The sequence below is a fragment of the Triticum dicoccoides genome, chromosome 4B (genome assembly GCF_002162155.2).
Source record: "Triticum dicoccoides isolate Atlit2015 ecotype Zavitan chromosome 4B, WEW_v2.0, whole genome shotgun sequence".
NCBI classification, from domain to species: Eukaryota; Viridiplantae; Streptophyta; class Magnoliopsida; order Poales; family Poaceae; genus Triticum; species Triticum dicoccoides.
Window position 1 is genome coordinate 108,642,725 of NC_041387.1, and position 20,661 is coordinate 108,663,385.

The following is a 20,661-nucleotide window of genomic DNA, read 5'->3' on the forward strand; positions in this document are numbered from 1 at the left end:
TTTTATATTTGACCGTGTTTATATAATAATACATCAACATTTATGCCATCAAATTAGTAGCATTAGATTCGTGATAAAATATACTTTCATCATATACCTATTTGATTTCACAAACATTAATATATTTTTGCACAAACTCGGTCAAACTTTAAAATAGTTTGACACTCCAACAAAGTTGGAAATACACTCTTTAAAGGACGGAGGGAGTACTTGTCAATAGAACCGTAATTGCCTGACAAGTTGGGAGACGACTTAAAGAGATCACTGAACAAGAGGCAGCACGGCATAATTCCAGCATCTCTCGCAGAATCATCCTCTCGCCTCCCGCTCAGCACGCTGCTCCAAGCAATCATCCAGCCGTTCCGTTCCCCCCTCCCATCTACTTTGCCTTCAAGTCACCAGCCAAACTCAGCCTTTTTACGTGCACCCCTACACATTAGCGTATTTACGGACAAGTCATCACTCTCACTGTCATATAAAGTTTTTTTTAGATAACTCACTACGTTTAGTACTATACATATTAACTGGATGATACTTGTTCAACCTATATTCCTCCGAAATGAAAATGTATCATCTGATTTAGTACTACTTATTTTCCTTCTTGAAACACATGCCAAAATCTGTGCGGGCGTATATGCATGTGGTGTTTCTGTTAATTTCCATGATGAATTATTATACTCGTCTAAAACAGCTCCCGAAAAGGAATATTACGCGGTAGATTCCTGCAGAGAGTAAGTAAATATGGCTTACATCAGGGGGCGGAGTGCAATAAACCCACAGCAGAGCTCTAATAAAGCGCTCTTCCCCGCCGGCGTCAAGGATTCAGGCCGACGGCGAAGGGCAGGCTCGCAGTCTGAGACGAGCTCATAGAACCCAAGGAGCGGCGCCATGGTGATCTCGGTCCCCAGCCACCGGCGCACCATACGCGACGCAATGCTCGGCGGGGGCCGCCAGCTACACAAGCCCCTTCGCTGCGCCTTCTACGACGGGATTCCCGGTCAAGGCCTCGCCGCCGCGCTCGCCGAGGCCACTGGGAGCGTATCCCTCTCCCGCACGCCCGCCACTGACGGCAGCGTCGGAGGGAAGGCGGCGAGGAACGTGCTCATCCTCATGAGCGACACCGGCGGCGGCCACCGCGCCTCCGCCGAGGCTCTCCGGGACGCCTTCCGCCTCGATTTCGGCGACGCCTACCAGGTCCTAATCCTTCAGTTTCGCTCTGCTCTCGCAAGTTACAGCTTCAGTTTCGCCCTCCAAAATGTCATTTTGTTAAATTAAATTTGGTTTGCTGCTGGTTGGTCAGCGCAGGTGTTCGTCAGAGATTTGGGGAAAGAGTACGGCGGCTGGCCGCTGAACGACATGGAGCGGTCGTACAAGTTCATGATCCGCCATGTCCGGCTCTGGAAGGTGGCCTTCCACGGCACCTCCCCGCGCTGGGTTCACGGAATGTACCTCACCGCCCTCGCCTACCTCTACGCCAAGTACGAACTCGATTGCATGGCCTGCCGTCGATTTGACAGCGACAATGCACGACCGGATTGTGTGTGTTGTTGTTCTGATTTGTTATTTTGTTTCAGTGAGGTGGTGGCCGGGATGATGAAGTACAAGCCGGACGTGATCATCAGCGTGCACCCTCTGATGCAGCACATCCCGCTGTGGGTGCTCAAGTGGCAGAGCCTGCAGCCCAAGGTCCCGTTCTTCACCGTCATCACCGACCTCAACACCTGCCACCCGACATGGTAAGCAACCGGCATGGTGCAAACTGGGGATTTTCTTAACTGATCAGGATTCAGGAGGAGCATCTGAAACCATGAACTTGGCAGGTTCCACCACGGCGTGACAAGGTGCTACTGCCCGTCGGCCGAGGTGGCGAAGAGGGCCCTGACCCGCGGGCTCGACCCGTCCCAAATCCGCGTGTACGGGCTGCCGATCAGACCATCCTTCTGCCGCGCCGTGCTCGACAAGGTGGGCATGTCTTCGAGCTTCGCATTCTTCTGCCATTGCCGGGTCCAATCAGCTCTTGAACTCTGCTTGGTTGGTTGACAGGATGAGCTGAGGAAAGAACTTGGCCTGCACCCTGAACTACCCGCTGTTCTGCTGATGGGAGGCGGCGAGGGGATGGGCCCGGTGGAGGAGACAGCCAAGGCCCTCGGCCACGAGCTCTACGATCACCGGAGACGCCGGCCGGCCGGGCAGGTCGTGGTCGTATGCGGCAGGAATCAGGCGCTGCGGTCCACCTTGCAGTCCCTGACATGGAAGGTCCCTGTCAAGGTACCATTGCAGATGCCGAATCTAAGATGCGCATTTCAGGTGGATGCCTCCCTCTGCTGCAAGCGACTGTTTGGTTGGTGCTGACTGAACTTTTCGAGCGTTTTGTCTTCAGGTTATGGGGTTCGAGAAGCAGATGGAGAAGTGGATGGGCTCTTGCGACTGCATCATCACTAAGGTATATGTTATGCCTTATGACTCTTCATTACTGGAACTGGAATCTGATCTGACTGATGCATTTCTGGGGCACTTGCAGGCTGGCCCTGGTACAATTGCAGAAGCCTTGATAAGAGGACTTCCAATTATTCTCAACGACTTCATCCCCGGACAGGTCTATGCCTGTGCCAGTACAGTAATTTTTGAATTTATATACGATTATACGACCCTATCAAAATGATTTAGTCGGTCCAAACAAATTAGGCTAGCTCAACTTTTTTTTCTTCCCTTTTGAGTGTTGAATATATTTCCATTGTTGGGTAGGCCATGCGTGCCAACTAAACTTGCCATCCTCACATTAACTAAAGTTGCATAAAAAACGTTCGATTTGCCATGTGCAAAATCCGAACATTTGGGATTTATCTTTTCTGAAAAGATTTAGTCGATCTATAAATTTTGCGGGGTAACTAAACTAGCTCAACTAACTACGAGTGCTGATTACATTTCCATTATTGGGTAGGCCATCTGAGAGTGACTGTTTGTTGCCATTGTCATTCACTAGTGGTTACTTCCACCGAGATCTTATCAAGTATGTCTCTAGCTAACATTTAGGCGTAATCTTTTATCATCCAGGAAGTAGGGAATGTGCCTTACGTGGTCGATAACGGCGCCGGTGTGTTCTGCAAGGACCCAAGGGAGGCTGCGAGACAAGTTGCCCGGTGGTTTACCACAGAAACTGACGAGCTCAGGAGGTACTCCCGCAATGCGCTGAAGCTAGCGCAGCCCGAAGCGGTGTTCGACATCGTGAGGGACATCCACAAGCTCCAGCCGCAACCTGCTGCTCTAACCCGGATCCCCTACTCCTTGACCTCACAATTCTCATATCATATATGAACTCGCGGAACCTTTTGCAGAATATACTCTGCAAAGTGAATATGCCTTCAAACTTGGCTGTGCCTCGGCTTGGCTGCCTGCTGAAGAACATGTATATACCATGTACATAACTGGATGGAACATCTATGTTGGTGCTCCTTTTCTAAAAAAATAAATAATAATCTATGTTGGTGCTCCTTTTCTAAAAACAAAAATTAAAAAAAATCTGTGTTGGTGCTTCTGTAGTGCTTGACTGCTTGTATTGGACTATTGGTAATTGGAATGTGAAATGTGTTTTTCTGGACGAAATTATTGCTTGATAAACATATACTCCCTGGGACAGAGGGAGTAGTACTTTTTTTTAATAAGGCAGAGGGAGTAGTACTTAGTACTCCATTCGTTCCGAAATAAATGACCCAACATTGTACTAAAATTAGTATAAAGTTGAGTCATCTATTTTGAAACGGAGGGAGTAGTTGTAGCGCAGTTGCTTGTAAAACACCAGTTGATTTGTTTATATGAAATCGTAGGGAGAGGGCTCCTCTTTTGCTAAAAAAAACATACATTGCTAAAGGTATTGTCATTGTCATACATGTTTTGCCGCCCGAGTTTGATACCAATATTACTACATACTATGGGCTATTGGGCTGGATTCTCGACATACACGTATTAGAGGATAAACTCGCAAACTCAATAACTCAACCAACAACAAACACCAGCATAACATCCTTTTGGAATCAAGCTTAAATCAACCAATCTCTCAATTAAAACCATATTCCACTCCAGTGGTCCGTGGGGTATCATAATCACACAAGGAGAAAGCAAGATCCTAAAGGTGAGGAACTCAGAATTTGTCCCCTCAAAAAAAAGAAAAAAAAGAAGATGAATTTGTAAAGTTTTTTTCCTCACGCTGGTTGTTGCGTGCTCGATCAATATTTCTCTATCTAAATTCCAATATACTGACGGCGACGACGACAGCTCGTGTCATGCCGGTACACATCACAACACCCAAATTGGCCGTGCTCTTGGAGCCTTGGAGACTCCGGCGACCAGTTCGCAGAGTATAGATTAGTTCGACCACTAACTACTCCGTACATCCAACTTCTCAAGTCACCGTGTCCAAAAGTCCAAACAAGATAGGCTGGGGAATGGAGCAGGAAGCGCCCGCCAAGACGACGGAAGGCGCGCAAGAGGTGACCCTCCGGCCGTTCGACCTCGCCGATGTCGACGCCATGATGGCGTGGGTGTCGGATCCGGAGGTCACGGCCTTCATGACGTGGGACCCCTACACGTCCCGCGAAGCTCTGCTCGCGTTCCTCCGGGACGTCGCGCTGCCGCACCCCTGGTTCCGCGCCGTATGCCTCCCCGGCGGCGACCGCCCCGTCGGCTCGGTGTCCGTGTCGCCGACGGCGGACGCGTGCCGCGCCGAGCTCGGGTACGTGCTGGCGCGCGCGCACTGGGGCAAGGGCGTGGCCACGGCCGCCGTGAGGCGGGCGGTCGCCGCGGTGTTCGGGGAGGTAGAGGGCCTGGAGCGCCTGGAGGCGCTGGTGGACGTGTGCAACGTCGCGTCGCAGCGCGTGCTGGAGAAGGCCGGGTTCCGGCGGGAGGCCGTGCTGCGGAGGTACTGCGTGGTCAAGGGCGCCGTCAGGGACATGGCCATCTACAGCTTCATCTCCACGGACGCACTGCTCGTTTGATTCATGCTTGTAACCTGCGTGTGGTTCATATGACGTGAAAACAAAATCGGATACCATGTGCAATGTACGTAGCTCATGGAGATTAAAAAGTTACTACCTCTGTGTCTCTGTATTTTGGTGTAGACAAGTACTACTCCCTTTCTCCGATCCATAATAATTATGAATCTTCGGGTCCACTGTCCAGTGGTAAAAGAACTCAAAAGTAGGCAAAAAGAGATAGGCCAGTATTAGGCGCCGGCAGGCAGGCCGAAAATTCGGCCGGTCGCATGCGCACCGTGCGATTATAGCCATGCAGTTCGTTGGATCCCACCACTTAAAACGGATGCAACACATCGTTCCTCTAACAAAACTAATCAACGCTCCGCTTAGCACGGACCTCCATTCTTCTCGCGCGTGCGCCGCCCCCATCTCACCCCGCGACGCCGTCCAACACCCCCGTAGTAGCATCGCTTCCCGTCGCCGTGGCCATGGGGTCGTTGAGCTCCTACGCGAGGGTGCCGCCATGGCTGCGAGGGCAACACCATAGCCTTATTCGTCGAGTTCCGTTGTTGAGGCATTGCCGTGCCGGTTGCAGCTCCCGCCGATAAGCGGACGTAGCACCTCTCCATGGACGCGCGACCTCGAAGCACCGGCGGCTCGCCGCGTTGTCGCGGTTCGCCGGTTGCGACACCGGCGCCCACTGGTCCACCCCTTCTATGCAGCAAAATCGACTTCCGTACGCAGCAAAAAAAATGGTGCCACCCGTTCCAGCAATGGCTGCGCGTCGGTTCCAGCATCCGTCCCAGCTCCATTGATGCACAGAAAAAACGCCATGTGCATCAATGGCTCGTCCCTCTAGTCGAAGCTTTTCAAATATATAGTTGAAGCTTTTATGTCAATGATTGCAGCTTTTTCCGTTTTGCACTCGCTTGTTGAAGCTTTTTGTATCGCCGGCTGAAGCTTTTTTCTAACCGGTTGAAACTTTTTTCATGACCGGTTGCAGCTTCTGTGGTTGCACGGTGATCGGCGATCGATTCTTGTCGTCTTCGATTGAAGCTTTCGGCAACGCGGATTGTAACATTATAGATCGTAAGTTCCAGCTTTCAGTATTGCGCAGCGGCCGCCCCAACTTTCGTGCTGTAGCATTTTTTGTTGCCGTTTCCAACAGCGGGAGTTGCCAGTTCCAACATTTTTTGCCGTCGGTTTCAACATGCCGCGGAGCCCGGTCGTAGCATGCCATGGAGCCCCCATCGGAGCATGCCGAAGCGACTATGCAGCAAATGTCCCGTTTCCGAGGTAGAAAAAAGAAGGAGAGGGGGACAAGCTTGGGAATGCCCTCATGGCAGCATGAGGTTGGAGGCTAGCAGGAGTAGCCATGGACATGTGCTCTCGTTGGGAAAGAAGAGAGGATGAGGGGATTGCGTTCAAGTGCGGGGGAAACGAGTGGAGGAGAGAGACGCTGAGAAGATAAGGTGTCGTGGGTGGGGCCATAAAGCGCGTGATACGGCTCTACCCGTTTTAATCCAGATCGATCCAACGTCCCACGTCAGACCGGCGCTAGCTTCGGCCGGTGCACCGACGTAAAACGTTTCCCAAAGAGATAGGCACATGGTCGCAATGAAAATCTAACCCAACACAACATAGCTGAGTCAACTATATAAGGAGAAAACGGTACTGTGCCGATTTTTGAAAGGAAAAAGTCTGAAACAAACCTTGAATTTATAGGCGAAATCTAAATCAAACCCTGAACTTCCAATCCCTGAAATCAGCACATCAAACTTTCTGATCCCGGTCTACTTTGAACCTTGGGAGGATTTAGCAGGTATATGCTGAATTGGGCCGGCCCATTGGCGCAGTCTCTCACGCTGGTCTGGTTTTCTTTGTTTGATTTCTTTTCTTTGGTTTTTTCCTTCGTTATATTTTGTTTTTTCACTGATTTTTCTTTCTTTGTAATACTTTTTGTTTGTTTTGTTTCTTTCTTGATTTTCTTCATATTGTTTTCTTTTTTTCTTTTGTTTTGTTTCTTTACCGGTAACCGGTTTTGTTTTTTTACTCATTTCTAATTATTCTCAGTACCCAATGTAAATTTTTAGCGCAAATATTTTTTATACACTTTCAACATATTTTAGATAAATTATTTACATTTTCTAAATGCATGTTTTAAAAAATCGAATACATGGTAATATTTTTCCAAATACATGTTTTTCATTTCTTAACAACAATATACATTTTATTAAACTACACGAACATTTTCTACATTGCTAAACATTTTTAAAATTGTATACACTTTTTTTCAAATACATGTCACGTATATTCTTATAAGGGCATGACACATTTTTTTTACATCACGCAAACTTTTTTTACATTGCATACACTTCTTTCCAAATATGTCACAAGCACATTTTTTTAAACTCGTGAACATTCTTGAAATGTTACATTTTCTGAATGGACGAAACATTTGTTTGAATCACGCGAATATTATTTACATTGTACATACTCTTTTTTTTTGAAATGCTACGTACATTTTTGAGTGGCTGGATTTGCTACTTGCGGCCAGTGGCGGAGCTACACTCTAAAACCTGATTCATACTAGAAGAACGCCCGTGCGTTGCAACGGGGCCACATTAACTTTAAGAGTTCAATATTACGACATTGGCAACCTTTTTTACCATCAAATCCTCACACACACAGAGACACACACTCTCTCTCCGTCTTCCTCACTCTCTATCCCCCTCTCCCTCTCTCTCTAACACACACACATATCCATCTTATTGGGTACGGGACCATAATCCATCTATTTCACACATACACGCTAGTGCATAACAATATGGATTATGTGTATTATATTTGCCACCAGAACTGAGGGAATTAATTTCATGTAAATCGACCAGCCACAGCTCCAAGAATACGCGGACGAGGTGGCTCGGGTCGGCGTCGGCGCCGTCCAGCGCGGGCCACGGGCCCGCTTCCAAGTGCACGTGCAATGCATGTCTTCACAAATATTATAACCAGATGTGAGAAATCACATGCATAGAAAAGACATTCTGATAGCAATCCAAATACCATACTCAATTGAATACCTAACCTGGACAATACTCTTATTTCTATGCGCCAAGAAAATGGAATAGCAAAGCTAAGTATGCCTACATACGCTCAGATTATATATAAGAATCTTGCGTGAACAATTGCAACAAAGCACTAAGCAGCGATAATTTAAATAAAAAATCCATTAACTATGCAGGCAACAGGCTTGTTACAACATAGAGAGATAGGAAAATGTCACCTCCAGTAATGTAGCGCAAAGGAGTGGAACGAAGCATGAATGAGCGGTTGTCTGTTCTTCTCCATGTACATGGATCAACAGTAGAGGCCAAATATATAAGTACTTGACCGAACTCCACACTCCACTCTTCGTGTACGGAGAGCCATGTCACCTTCTCGCCGCTGCAGCATGGGAGGACGGCTGGTTCACGTGACCCTCCAGCTGGGGGATCCATGGTGGCTGACCGTCGAGCTCGAGGCAGAGAAGTTGAGGGCAGTAGTGGCAAGATTCATGCCGGCCAACCGGGCGAAGAGGAGGTCGTCGGGGAGGGACACATCGGCAAGATCCGGTCACCACTCGACCTGAAGAGCAACAGTGATCTCCACAAGCTGTAGGCCGACGGCGTGCTCCATCCCCTGCGATGGGGTGACCATGGCGGTGGCCACAGCTCCTCATGCTCGCCTCGATCTTGACGACACACCCTGAGTGTAGGAGGCAGCAACGACCTCGACGAAATCATGGCCTCCATCCCGAAACGGAATCATGTCGCTCTAAATAAATGGATTCAATCATGTGACTCTAATTACTTCGGATTGTTATGTGCACACTAAGCGGGATGCAGTTAGGAAAGAAAATGTTCTCTAATTAAAGTGATTGAGTGATTTAAGGTAAGGTTAATTAATTTAGATTTGATTTTTAGTGATTGTTAGTAAAGTACTATGCGTCTTTAAAATCTTTTATTTGTTTCCTTAAAATATATTATTTATTTCCTAAAGAAATTTGCAATAATAGAAGATATCAGTTGATTTGGATAAGTTAGTAAATTTAAATCCGTGATTGCGTGCACGTTTAGAAAATGCTGATCTCCACAAGCTGTAGGCCGACGGCGTGCTCCATCCCCTGCGATGAGGTGACCATGGCGGTGGCCACAGCTCCTCATGCTCGCCTCGATCTCGGCGACACACCCTGAGTGTAGGAGGCAGCAACGACCTCGACGAAATCATGGCCTCCATCCCGGAACGCAATCATGTCGCTCTAAATAAATGGATTCAATCATGTGACTCTAATGACTTCGGATTGTTATGTGCACACTAAGCGAGGTGCAGTTAGGAAAGAAAATGTTTTCTAATTAAAGTGATTGAGTGATTTAAGGTAAGGTTAATTAATTTAGATTTGATTTTTAGTGATTATTAGTAAAGTATGATGTGTCTTTAAAATCTTTTATTTGTTTCCTTAAAATCTATTATTTGTTTCCTAAAGAAATTTGCAATAATGGAAGGTATCGGTTGATTTGGATAAGTTAGTAAATTTAGATCCGTGATTGCGTGCACGTTTGAAAAGTGCTGATTTGCAAGAAAAGAGCTGAGGGGTAAATAAACCGGTGAATAAGAAACCATCATCGAAAAAAATCTACGACGGTTAACCTACGAAAAAAACCGGACGAAAGTGGTGGGACGAAAAAAAACCTGGAAGCGAGACTACCAACTGCTCCATTAGGAGTAGAGATTTGGAGACTACTCCAGAATGGACTAGCGGTAGGAGATGAATTATTGCGAAGGAAAATAAAACCGGGAGTGTACTGTATTGCATGTGGCCGCGATAAGACACTGGTCCATCGTTTTTGGCTGTGTCCATACTCGGTTCAGTTTTTTGGCTGTGACATTTCTTTATGCATTTGTTCAGGTTTCAAAATTTTGAAAAATGTGACATAATTTTTGAAAATCCTAAAACATTTCATGGCATGTGAAAAACTATTGTAAATCTAAACAGTTTTTGACAAATGTGATTTTTTTAAAATCACAGATAGTTTTAAAAATGTGAATAGAATTTCAAAATTCCAAACACTTTTTTAAAAACACAAAAGGAAATTGAAGTTTTGTCAAAATACAAAACAGGAACATTTTTTAACTTTTGAACAATTTTAGAAATGCGCGGCATTTTTTAGACTTCACGAATTTTTGTTGTGGTATAGTGGGCCGGCCCAAATTCTCGTCCGTGAGAATAGCAGGTTATCCCGGTCGGGATTGTAGTATTCCTAGTGTGTCAAACAGGTCTAGAGTTTAAAAGAGACCGGGATTACAAGTTCAGAGTGCCAATTTCCGGGATTTAAAATTCAGGGTTTGATTTAGCTTTCGTTTACAACTTCAAGATTTGTTTCAGACTTTTTTCCTTTTTGGAACCTGGGCTCACGTGATTAGGAAAGAAAAATAAAAAGTAGAAAAATGTGAAACTTTTTCAAAACAAGCAGTGTGCAGTGTATTACTCATTCATGTGTAATGTTTGGGGACAAACTGAAAAGTAAGCTTAATATAGTACTTATCGATTTTGTTTTTATTCATTCAGAATACCACGAAAATCATTTCATCGCAAAACTTTACACTTGAGTGATACACTAGACAATGCTTAATCGGAGAAACTCTCATACTCCCCCTGTTTCTAAATATAAAGTGTATTATTTTTTAAAAAGTCAAACTTATCTGACTTTGACCAAGTTTACAGACAAAAATATCAATATCTAGGATACCAAATCATTATTACTAGATTCATCGTGAAATATATTTTTGTATTTTATACATTTAGTATTGTAAATCTTTATATTTAGCAACGGAGGGAGTTTTTTTTTTGCAATTCGGGTATATGTGCAGCCATGTCCCAATGTGTATTTAATAAAGAATAAAAAATACGCCCCATCTCCTCAGGTTATAATTGTGAATCTTCCCATCCACTGTCCAGTGGGAGAAGAACCCAAAGAAGGCAGAGAGAGGCACACGGTGAGCAGAAGCTGTCGTCTTCTTCCTCCGACAAACTCTTTGCCGCCGGCGTGCGGGGAAGCTGCGGTGGGCCGGTAAGGTGAAGTCGTCTTTGGAGTGAGAAGCTCTCCCTTCTCTGCCCGCTTTTTCTTAACGAACCGTCCGCTTCTTTCCGGTTGCCGCACCCGTTGGTCGTTGCTCCGTAGAACCTACGCCCGCCACCTGTTCGGCCAAATGTCTCACCGGCGCAAGACCACAAAGGCATCGCCTTCGAGCACCGGAGACCACCTCAGCGCCCTCCCGGATTCCGTGCTGCAGCACGCGCTTGGCTTGCTTGAGGCGCGGGAAGCCGTGCGGACGTGCGTGCTCGCCCGGCGCTGGCGCCACGTCTGGAGGCTCATCCCTCGCCTGCGCATCACCGACGTCGACGCGTTTTGGAGTGTCGAGAAGCTGAACGAGTTTGTGGACCAGCTGCTTCTGCCCCGCGACCGCGGCTCCGCACTGGACGAGTGCGAGTTTGATCTCCGCGGGTTCTTGCGGCTGGAGGACGCACGAATTGACCGCTGGATCCGCCGTGTTTTGAAGTGCCATACCCGGTTGCTGCAAGTCCAGCTCTACACTAATCTACCAGCCACTGCAGAGCCATTTCAATCGTTCGTCAAACTGGCCAACCGACCTCTCTTCTCCCGGCACCTGTGGCGATTAGAGCTCAATGGCCTCTGCTTGGAAGGTGGCTTGCTTGATTTTTCGAGCTGCTCGGTGTTGAAAGATCTGAAGATCACTAATGGTGTCGTCTCTACTGATCAGATCCTGTCCCAATCCTTGAAACAACTTACCATCATTGGTTGTGAGCTTTGTTGGCAATTCCACCCAACTCTTATATCTGCTCCAAGTCTTATTTCACTGCAGCTAGATGATTATGTCGGTGTGACTCCAGTCCTTGAAAGCATGCCATTGCTAGAAACTGCAACTGTGAATCTTGGCCATCAAAATGAGCAATATTGTGATTTCTGTGATAAAGGTGGCTTTGGAGATTGTGAATGTGGGATGTGTTATATGTATCCAGACAATGATTGTACACCCGACGTCTCTGTGCATCTTATGGGTCTGTCTAGTGCTACATGCTTGGAATTGATAGCTTCCTCTCAAATGGTATGCTTGCAGTTCATTTTGAGCTTACATGTTCAAATTTCATATCCACTGCGTTATCCTTTCATCTTGTATGAACATTACATATTATTGTTCTTACTTCTTTGTGCTTTCCACAGGTTACGTTCAGAAGGGATCTTCGATACTGTCCTGCATTCAGTAAGCTAAAATCTTTGTTACTCAGTGACTGGTGTTTAGTTGCTGACTTCCAAACACTACTGTACTTTCTCCATTACACACCACTTCTAGAGAAACTCACTCTTCAAGTCTGTCAGGTATATACATCTTCTACGTAATTACGATGTGTATTGCCTGTATGGAACTATCATCCATGATTGATCTTTTAAAGTATTTTATTTCTTACAGAAACCCAAATCCAATATGGAATTAGAAGGCAGTGACTTTTTGGAACAATCCCTTGCGCTGAAGTACCTTAAGACAGTGGAAGTTAAATGTCAAATGATTGATGAGCAGATTCATAATATTTTGAAGATCTTGAGCTTCAGCAGCAAATCCCTGGAGAAAATTAATGTCCAAAAGCTGTAGTAAGTGTGATTTTACTGTAAATAACTTCACTCTTCATGCTGTGTAAGTTATACAAAAGCAAACAATGAAAACCTGTCTTGACAATTTGATAAGTGTTAGTTACAGACATCCCAATTCCGTTCCATGGTAGAACCCTAGCACTTTGTGATAAACTTATTTGTGCGCCAGGATTGTCTGCATGCAACAAAAATATGATCGTAAGATGATGTGCAGTTGTTTGATTTGAATTATGACGTGCATTATTTATTTATTCTTGTGGGATGCGACAGGCAAATTTGGTAGATGTGTCATCATATTTATTTCTCTGTTTGAGTCATAGCATTACTTTGTACCTATTACTCTATTAGTACTAGTTACTGGTATGGTGGTCGATACTACTGCATGTTATGTTGTGTAGAGCATACTGGAGGATCTCTAGAAGCTGCATATTAGAGAAAAAATCAGTTCAGCATAAGAGGCAGGATTTGCTTTACTGGGGGCCTTTTATTTCGATAATTAAATACCACTTTAATACATTTCCAACTGTGCAATACGAGATCAAGTTGATTGTTTGTCAGTCCGGTTGAAGTTCTATTTCACTCGACTTAACACGCTATATTCATTTGTCTAGTTTGCGTACCAGCCAAATGAAATTTCATATTTTTCACAATGCTATTCCTTTTGAAGGCTGAACTTACAGTATAATATTTGTATTGTTTGGGCAGGTTTCAGTTTTGAGGGAATATAGCAGGACTCATTTCTTGAGCGAAGACTGATTTTTCGGAAGAAATATAGCTTTTTCAGCTGCCGCTGCTAGCTGCTCCCTTGCATCATATGTGTGCGCATGAGGCCTAAGTCAGAGTGCGGCCAGGCCTCGAGCCAGATGTAGGGAAGTTGTTTGTAATCTGAATTTGAATACATGGGATGCGTGTGTAGTCTATATGTTCATTTTTGTTGGAAGGGTCTATACGTTAAATCTTTGTTTGTAGACGATTGGTACCATCACAAGATCATGCGACAATTGCTTTATGTTGCAAAATTTGCAAGTTATGGGGTAAGCTCACCATCACAATAAAAAAGGTTCACCATGACTCCTTTTTTGCCACTCATCCTTTAAACCAAAAAGTAAATAAAGGCCATCTCTAACCACTTGACATCTCTCCCAACCAAACAGAAAATGTCAGTATCCTTAGCCATATGGTTGAGGATACCTACTACAACTTAAACTTATTCTGCAAACCAAACACACCCTTTAGAGACGCGAAGCGATGATAGGTGCAGACCCCGGCATTATATCGCATGATGCACGAACCCATCCGATTCACGCTCTCTCATTGTCATATGCCACGAGATGATTCTGCATTGTAATGTCTGCAAAACAGAATATCAATGGGAAAACCATTACAAACTGATGAACGCTATCCTAGTTTTGGAAAGCAGAAATGCTTGATAGAACTTCAAACCTCCAATTATGTTCAATTCCCCCATCCCGTGTTCTGAACCATTACGGATGCCCAAGCACACATTTCCTCTTTCCTGCGATCAATAAAAAAGAGTAATAAACATATTACCTAAAGATTTTCTGCTATTCATTTCTTGTAGTCACTAGAGTCACCGAGCCAAGCCAAGGTTTACCGTGACAACAACATAATTTTCAGGAGGGATGTCCAGAGTGACCTGGCTAGCGCCATAGGTAAAGGTCAATTGAAGTGGTTCGAATTCATGCTTGACATCGTCGACAGATTTGATTGGTTCGTTGTATCTCCAGCATTGAGTCAGTTCAGGATCGTTAGACACCTTCTGAAGTGTTGAGTCCTGGAGAGTGACATCCACCTGCAAGACCCAAAATCGGTGACATGTCTAGTTAGGTAGTGATTGGATTCAAACTGATGTATGCATGGGAGTCGACATGCGCTGTGATGTGAAACCTACCGCCTGAATAAGCTGCTCGTATGTGTCCATATGCACATACGAGTAGGCGCTACCACTGTCAAAGACAGCAACCCTCGGCGTTTTGCTTAACTCGTATTTCAGTAGTACGTCGAGGTTCCATGTTACTTTGCCAGGTGAGTAGTAAATCCTGAAAGAAACAGAAAAAAACAAGAACAGCATTGTCATCATGTCATGTGATGTGTGCAACCAAATGAGAAGAAAAGAGACATCTGCACGTTGTACATATATTGATATGTATGATGCTATCTTACGTGTACTCTTGAACCATGGGAAGCCAGGTTACACCAGTAGAGGGCACGTCGCCCCCAAAGAAGAGGTAGCCCCCTCCATGGCTGCTGAGGCAATGGCCAACCACATTCTCGGTGATCAACCCTTGTTGCTTGAGCTGCGAGACGAGGTCTCCCGTTCCCCTACCGATCCCGAGGATGCCGTCCACCTCCAGCTCTTCTTTTTCACCTTGCTGGTCATATCCGCAGCTGCATGCATGCGCGCACAAATGAACAACGAACTGCATCGGTTCCATGCAATGCAATGCAATGTGATTGGGCGAGTTTGTATGTACCCGAAGGCAAGGTTGGGGCGGTCGTTGCGCATGGGGAGGGAGAACTTGTCGGCTAAGAGCACGCCCATGGATGAGTAGCCGTCCTTGTAACTTACTATATCGTAGTCGCATTGGTTTGGATGCACCGTGCAGTCGTGCACGGTGTCCAGGTCCTTGTGCATCATGGCACAACGCTCGTCCTCGCATGGCACCCGGTTGCTCGATCGTGGTCTGTACACCTCATGTGGCACCTGTAACAAGAATTACCCACCATCGAGTCGATTTCATGAGTCATTTCACCGCCACGCGTTTGATACAAGAGTAAAAACCGCATGAAACTACCACTTGGGAGTTGGGACACACGAAAGATATGCAAGAGCCACATGCATGCATAACAGATGATAAGCCCTCATAGCTAACACTCTAAAGCAAAAATGAAGTAGCCGTGGGTGCACCGTACCTTGTGGAAGCTCTGGCGAGGGGCGTCGCACTCCAGCCACGTGAGGCCGCTACCGGTGTCAACATGGAGGAAGTAGGGCTTTGCCGGCTCCCCGATTCTCATGGTAACGAAGAACTGGCTGTAGTTACACATGCAGAAAAGGCGTGTGTCAAATGCAGCACTAATACAAGTTGATGCACACAGATCGCGTTGCGTTTGCATGTACTACCGAACTCTAGTGTAATGAACAAATAATCAGCGGAACAGAGAACAGCAGGATCGAGTTAGAGGACAAGATAACTTGCATACGAATTCAGTTAAAATATTAATTTGAAACATGCAATGAAATTCAGTGCAGCTCCCCACCTGAACGAAAAATCATGTAAATTACCAACAAGGATAAAATCGCAGCATTTTTTGCACATTAATACATTAGAGACCAACAGTTTCTTCCATTACACAGAAAAAAGTATACAAGAGTAGCTTCCATCATAAGAAAAAGTTAGAATCTATACCCAATAGGATAGACGTTGCCGCGGAGCTCGAACACCATGGAATTGGAGGAGGACAACAGCGCGAGTTGGAGCAAAAGAAGAAAGATGGCGATGACCTTGGCCCACATGGTAGCCGTGTGGGAAGAAGAAGACAGTCCTGGTCCCTGGAGAAAGCAGGTAGTGTGATCTATCGGGTTTTCCTTCTCAATTCACCTATTTCTATGGTGTGTGGGAAGGATGCCGAGGTACTTATAGCACTGTCCTCTCCAAAAGCCTTATTCTCTTCACCCTAAAAAAAAGCCTTATTCTCTTCACCTTTCGCATAATTCTGGTTCCAACATTAATTATCTTGTCAACTGCTATATATATGTGTGTGTGTGTGTGTGTGTGTGTGTGTGTGTGTGTGTGTGTGTGTTAGATGTACCCTGCAGACCTGATGAATAAACTGTATCTAAAATATTTATCGGCCGAAACCACTGTTTGACCTTGTCAGCGTTTATCGTCGCAAACTGAACCGGACATGAAAGTATTTCATGATTTGACCCTTTTAGAAACGCCAGGGCCCGTGGCGTTTTTGGTCAACACTTAAACGCCGAACCAACTAGTGTTTCTTCCCTGGCCCACTGCCAGGCCGAGAACGCCCGAAAACGCCGAGGCATCTAGTGTTTCTTCAAACGCCAGCGTCTATGGCGTTTCTAGTGCAGATATTTCAGGTGGCCGTGGGCCTTTCACCCACCACTCACCACTCACTCTCTTCTCCCCCTTTGGCTTATCCCGAGCTCTTGCCATTTTCCCCCTTTGTGTCCCTCACTTAGCCCCTATCAAATCCTTGCAAATCGATTGGATTGGTCCATGAATCCGGTGTCATTTCCGTTTCTTGAGGTAACCTCCTTCATCTCACAAAATTTTATTGGTTGGATTTGTCTATTTGGATTGTTTTGTTCATGTGGTTCCTAACCCTAGTTTTGAAGATGGTTCCATAATATGATGTTCTTGAGTATTGTTGTTCCAATATGTTGCATTGTGATGTTGGTGAACAAACCTTGGGTTATGCCTAATGTTAAGATTTAGGGTTAGGGTTATGCCTAATGTTAAGATTAGGGTTAGGATTAGTGGTTTTGTCAGCAATGTGGTATATTTAGCATTATACATTTCTTATACTTATGTTCCCCCTTTTTAGATGGACAAGATTGTGAATATTCATTATGTTGACAAAGAGGCATTCATGAATGTGGATATTTGTTGACAAGTATGAGGAAGTGTTGATATTTCTTGAGACTCCTAGTTATGAAGAGGTTGTGGAAGAAACACGGATAAGATTAAAGTGGGTGGATGCAGGTGACCAAGTTGAATTAGTAGGGAGATATGATGTTGGGTCGGCACACAAGTGTCAAATGAAGACAATGCCTATCAATTCCAATTCGCATTGGGTTGCATATAAGGAGGTTGTTGCATCCTCGGCATTCAAGTCACTCGAAGTCTTTGCAACTAAGGTGGTCCAGGCTCCTCTCTTTCATGTTGACTTGAACCAAACTTTAGTAGATGATGTGAACCCGGTTAGTAGTGTGCCGCCTATTGTTGAGCATAAAGTTAAAGTGGAAGCCAATGAGTATCCCCAATATGAGTTCGGAGGTAGTGCACCGATCAAAGATGATGGTGATGACTCCGATGAAGAGTATGAGAGGCACCACAACATTGTTGGTGACGTAGAGGCTGAAGTAAGGCATAAGGACATGGATCCTGACATTATCTATCAGCGTGCTTGTGTGGATGACTCGGATGGTGAAGGCCCAGTGAATGAGTTGGACGAGGATGGCTTGACTGAGAAAGAAGCAGAGTTGTACACAAAAATCACCAGTAGGGATCATAAAGTTCCCTTGTTTTGTGATGTTAGCCTTTACATGTAAGGCTATAGTCGACGATGGCATGAGCAAGACAATTGAGGCTAGACAGTTCCCAAGTAGTACACTCGACGAGATTTCGATGTCGTACGTGAGGAAAGGTTTGATGTTCGAGCACATGCTAGAATTCAGGATGTGGTTGTGTGAGTATGATGTCAAACACCACAGGCCTTTCATAGTTGTTCACTCGGACTGCAACAAGCGATACACCGTGAAATGTGAGGTACAAAGATGCAAACGGAAAGTCAATGGAAGACTCACGAAAGATGGTTGGTGGAAAATAACTAGTTGCAAAGCCACTCACCAATGCACACCATCTGCCGTAGAAGCACGGAAGACACACCGTCAGCTAACCTCGGAATTCATTGGTTATAAATACCATAAACATATAGCCGAGGATTCAACCATTAAAGTGAAGTTGTTGATGAGTTGGGTTGAAGATAAGTTTGGATATAAGGTCAAGTACGGGAAGACATGGATGGCCAAGCAAGTCGCTCTCAGAATGTTGTACGGTGGATGGGAAGAGGCGTACAACACGCTACCCAGGTTGCTGGGAGCGATGTCGTATAGAAATCCAGGAATGTACCACTATGTCCAAGATATTGAAGGAGTGTTCCGTCGTGCCTTTTGGACGTTTGGCCCATGCATTGCGGCTTTTGAGCATTGTCGACTAGTTCTGTCTATAGATGGGACATTCTTGACAGGCAAATACAAGGGAACACTCATGATAGCAATGTCACATGATGCTAATGATCAGGTGTTGCCTGTGGCATTTGCTTTGGTCTCCGTGGAGAACCAAGACAACTGGGAATGGTTCATGAGACTTGTTAGGAGCACGGTCATTCCTCCGAATAGGGAGGTATGCATCATATCTGATCGGCACCAAGGCATATTGAAGGCCGTGGATATTCACATTCCAGGGCATGCGAGGCTTCACCACCGATGGTGTATGAGGCACTTTGTTGCAAACTTTTACAGGGCTTGTAAGAACAAGGATCTTTGCAAGGATCTTAACTCCGCATGTGTAGCCTTCTCCGTTAAGTCATTCATGACACGCTTGAACAAAATCTATGAGAAGGCAAATGAAGGTGGGAAAGATTTCTTAGAAATGAATATTGATGAGAGACACAAGTGGTCACGGGCACATGGCGAAAGAGGCATGGGATATGGTGACATGACAAGCAATCTTGTTGAGTCCAAGAACATCCACGAGGCTGTGTATCCCGAGCCATCAGGAAACACCACTTGGGTCAAAAGATTCCATAAGTAAGCCCTGGTGTACCTCTCCACAACAGCCGGACTTGCATTCTCTGGGCACTCGTAAAAATGTTCTTGTAGCCACGAGAACAAAACACCGGATGTCCTAGGATCCTTCTTTGTTTCATGAATCCACGGGGGAGGTTCAACACCAACCAAACCTGCAAACCATTGTCGCCACCCCTCAGACTTCACCTTCCGGGTAAGAGCCCTGCCCTCGATCGGAAGCCCGGAGATCATCGCAATATCCTCCAAAGTGACGGTCATCTCACCAAGAGCAAGGTGAAAAGATGCGTCTCCGGCCTCCAACGGTCTGTAAGGGCGGTAACGGCCGTCAAGTTCAGCCATGATGGTGTGCCTTTAAAGTTGAGCACAAACTGGAGAAGATCCATTCTTCTAAAATAAGGCTCGTAGTGATGGTCATACTTCAGGGACTCACATGGGTTGTGGCCTCTCAACTGAAGTATTGGAGGAACCTACAAAAACACATGCACAATTTATATACTTCTCTAAACTACTCACGATATGAGAATCAACCATGTAGATACATAATTACCTCCCCTCTTTCCACTAGCACAGCATGATGCTTCTCCTCGTAATAATCATCAAGACCGGGATATTTATCCGGCTCAAACATCCTACAAAATAAGGTCAATGGATTCGTTATGATATATGCTTAAAATTATGACCACGTCATTTACAAAATCATGTGAGAAACTACTACAAATTATCCCGAAGATACAAATCATGAACCACATTACCAACACCAATTCTTTTCAACCTATTTTATCCCAAAGAATCTATCACAACTAATTATGAACAAATAATAGGTTCAACCTAATCCAAAAAATGGTCTATCTCTAAATCCAATACTACACAAGTTCACTAAGAATACTTCAACACAAGGAGTACTTGTCTTCTTTCTAAACATAATCTAACCAAAATATTCATCAAACAAATCACTAATAACTCATCTTAGGGTTCCACCATGTTTGAAAAAATGCATCTACATAAGCCAATCTTAACTGAAAAATAAATGGAGGATTGAGAAGATAATACCTCAAGCAACTCGGGGATGCTCCGATCTACTCGTCTTGATGGTCAAAATAGCAAATTTGGGGGGGGGGATTTGGTGAAGAAGATGGGAGGGGCGGCCGCCAGTTCCTCGCTGGACGAACTGCCCGACCGGGGCTGCGAGTGGGGGCTGGGTCAGGCCCCCATTGAGGGAGTCCTGGATAAGGGGGTATCCGAACAGCCGGACTATATACTTTGGCCGGACTGTTGGACTATGAAGATACAAGACAGAAGACTTCGTCCCGTGTCCGGATGGGACTCTCCTTGGCGTGGAAGGCAAGCTTGGCGATTCGGATGTAGATCTCCTCCTCTGTAAACCGACTCTGTGTAACCCTAGCCCCCTCCG

The 20,661-nt window shown here is 45.4% G+C and overlaps 4 protein-coding genes across 5 annotated transcripts; 3 read left to right on the plus strand and 1 right to left on the minus strand.

Moving 5' to 3' along the window:
* Positions 1-790: 790 nt before the first annotated feature.
* On the plus strand, positions 791-3,476 carry LOC119293432 (probable monogalactosyldiacylglycerol synthase 2, chloroplastic). 2 transcript variants are annotated; one of them, XM_037571919.1, is made up of 8 exons: positions 791-1,194; positions 1,306-1,478; positions 1,575-1,736; positions 1,821-1,962; positions 2,044-2,307; positions 2,381-2,443; positions 2,522-2,596; positions 3,055-3,476. In XM_037571919.1, exons 1-8 carry the CDS (start codon positions 889-891, stop codon positions 3,313-3,315), a joined length of 1,446 nt encoding a protein of 481 aa, XP_037427816.1. In that variant the 5' UTR covers positions 791-888; the 3' UTR covers positions 3,316-3,476. The 2 variants fall into 2 exon arrangements, with proteins under 2 accessions (XP_037427816.1, XP_037427817.1); XM_037571920.1 differs by having other exon boundaries at positions 2,044-2,268.
* An 844-nt stretch (positions 3,477-4,320) lies between these two features.
* On the plus strand, positions 4,321-5,127 carry LOC119293433 (uncharacterized N-acetyltransferase p20-like). Its single transcript, XM_037571921.1, has one exon. It carries the CDS (start codon positions 4,443-4,445, stop codon positions 4,989-4,991), a length of 549 nt encoding a protein of 182 aa, XP_037427818.1. The 5' UTR covers positions 4,321-4,442; the 3' UTR covers positions 4,992-5,127.
* A 5,855-nt stretch (positions 5,128-10,982) lies between these two features.
* LOC119295323 (MEIOTIC F-BOX protein MOF-like) lies at positions 10,983-13,681 on the plus strand. The gene is made up of 5 exons (XM_037573728.1): positions 10,983-11,082; positions 11,189-12,134; positions 12,251-12,406; positions 12,498-12,676; positions 13,382-13,681. Coding segments are annotated over exons 2-5 (1,254 nt in total). The 5' UTR covers positions 10,983-11,082; positions 11,189-11,216; the 3' UTR covers positions 13,383-13,681.
* Positions 13,682-13,977: 296 nt separating this feature from the next.
* LOC119293434 (aspartic proteinase Asp1-like) lies at positions 13,978-16,211 on the minus strand. Its single transcript, XM_037571922.1, has 8 exons — positions 16,105-16,211; positions 15,611-15,728; positions 15,172-15,401; positions 14,861-15,085; positions 14,589-14,736; positions 14,292-14,489; positions 14,120-14,192; positions 13,978-14,027 (listed from the first exon to the last, which is right to left on the minus strand). Exons 1-8 carry the CDS (start codon positions 16,209-16,211, stop codon positions 13,978-13,980), a joined length of 1,149 nt encoding a protein of 382 aa, XP_037427819.1.
* Positions 16,212-20,661: the final 4,450 nt, after the last annotated feature.

What these genes read in the sequence shown, in the direction of transcription:
- LOC119293432 (XM_037571919.1), top strand. Translation starts at nt 889, where the DNA reads ATGGTGATCTCGGTCCCCAGCCACCGGCGCACCATACGCGACGCAATG. An exon ending in GCCGCGCCGTGCTCGACAAG is followed by an intron (nt 1,963 to 2,043) that starts GTGGGCATGTCT and finishes GTTGGTTGACAG; the next exon opens with GATGAGCTGAGGAAAGAACT. An exon ending in ATCTAAGATGCGCATTTCAG is followed by an intron (nt 2,308 to 2,380) that starts GTGGATGCCTCC and finishes TTTTGTCTTCAG; the next exon opens with GTTATGGGGTTCGAGAAGCA.
- LOC119293433 (XM_037571921.1), top strand. Translation starts at nt 4,443, where the DNA reads ATGGAGCAGGAAGCGCCCGCCAAGACGACGGAAGGCGCGCAAGAGGTG.
- LOC119295323 (XM_037573728.1), top strand. Translation starts at nt 11,217, where the DNA reads ATGTCTCACCGGCGCAAGACCACAAAGGCATCGCCTTCGAGCACCGGA. An exon ending in TGATAGCTTCCTCTCAAATG is followed by an intron (nt 12,135 to 12,250) that starts GTATGCTTGCAG and finishes TGCTTTCCACAG; the next exon opens with GTTACGTTCAGAAGGGATCT. An exon ending in TCACTCTTCAAGTCTGTCAG is followed by an intron (nt 12,407 to 12,497) that starts GTATATACATCT and finishes TATTTCTTACAG; the next exon opens with AAACCCAAATCCAATATGGA.
- LOC119293434 (XM_037571922.1), bottom strand. Translation starts at nt 16,211, where the DNA reads ATGTGGGCCAAGGTCATCGCCATCTTTCTTCTTTTGCTCCAACTCGCG. An exon ending in CGCCCCAACCTTGCCTTCGG is followed by an intron (nt 15,086 to 15,171) that starts GTACATACAAAC and finishes GCATGCATGCAG; the next exon opens with CTGCGGATATGACCAGCAAG. An exon ending in GGAATTGAACATAATTGGAG is followed by an intron (nt 14,028 to 14,119) that starts GTTTGAAGTTCT and finishes TCTGTTTTGCAG; the next exon opens with ACATTACAATGCAGAATCAT.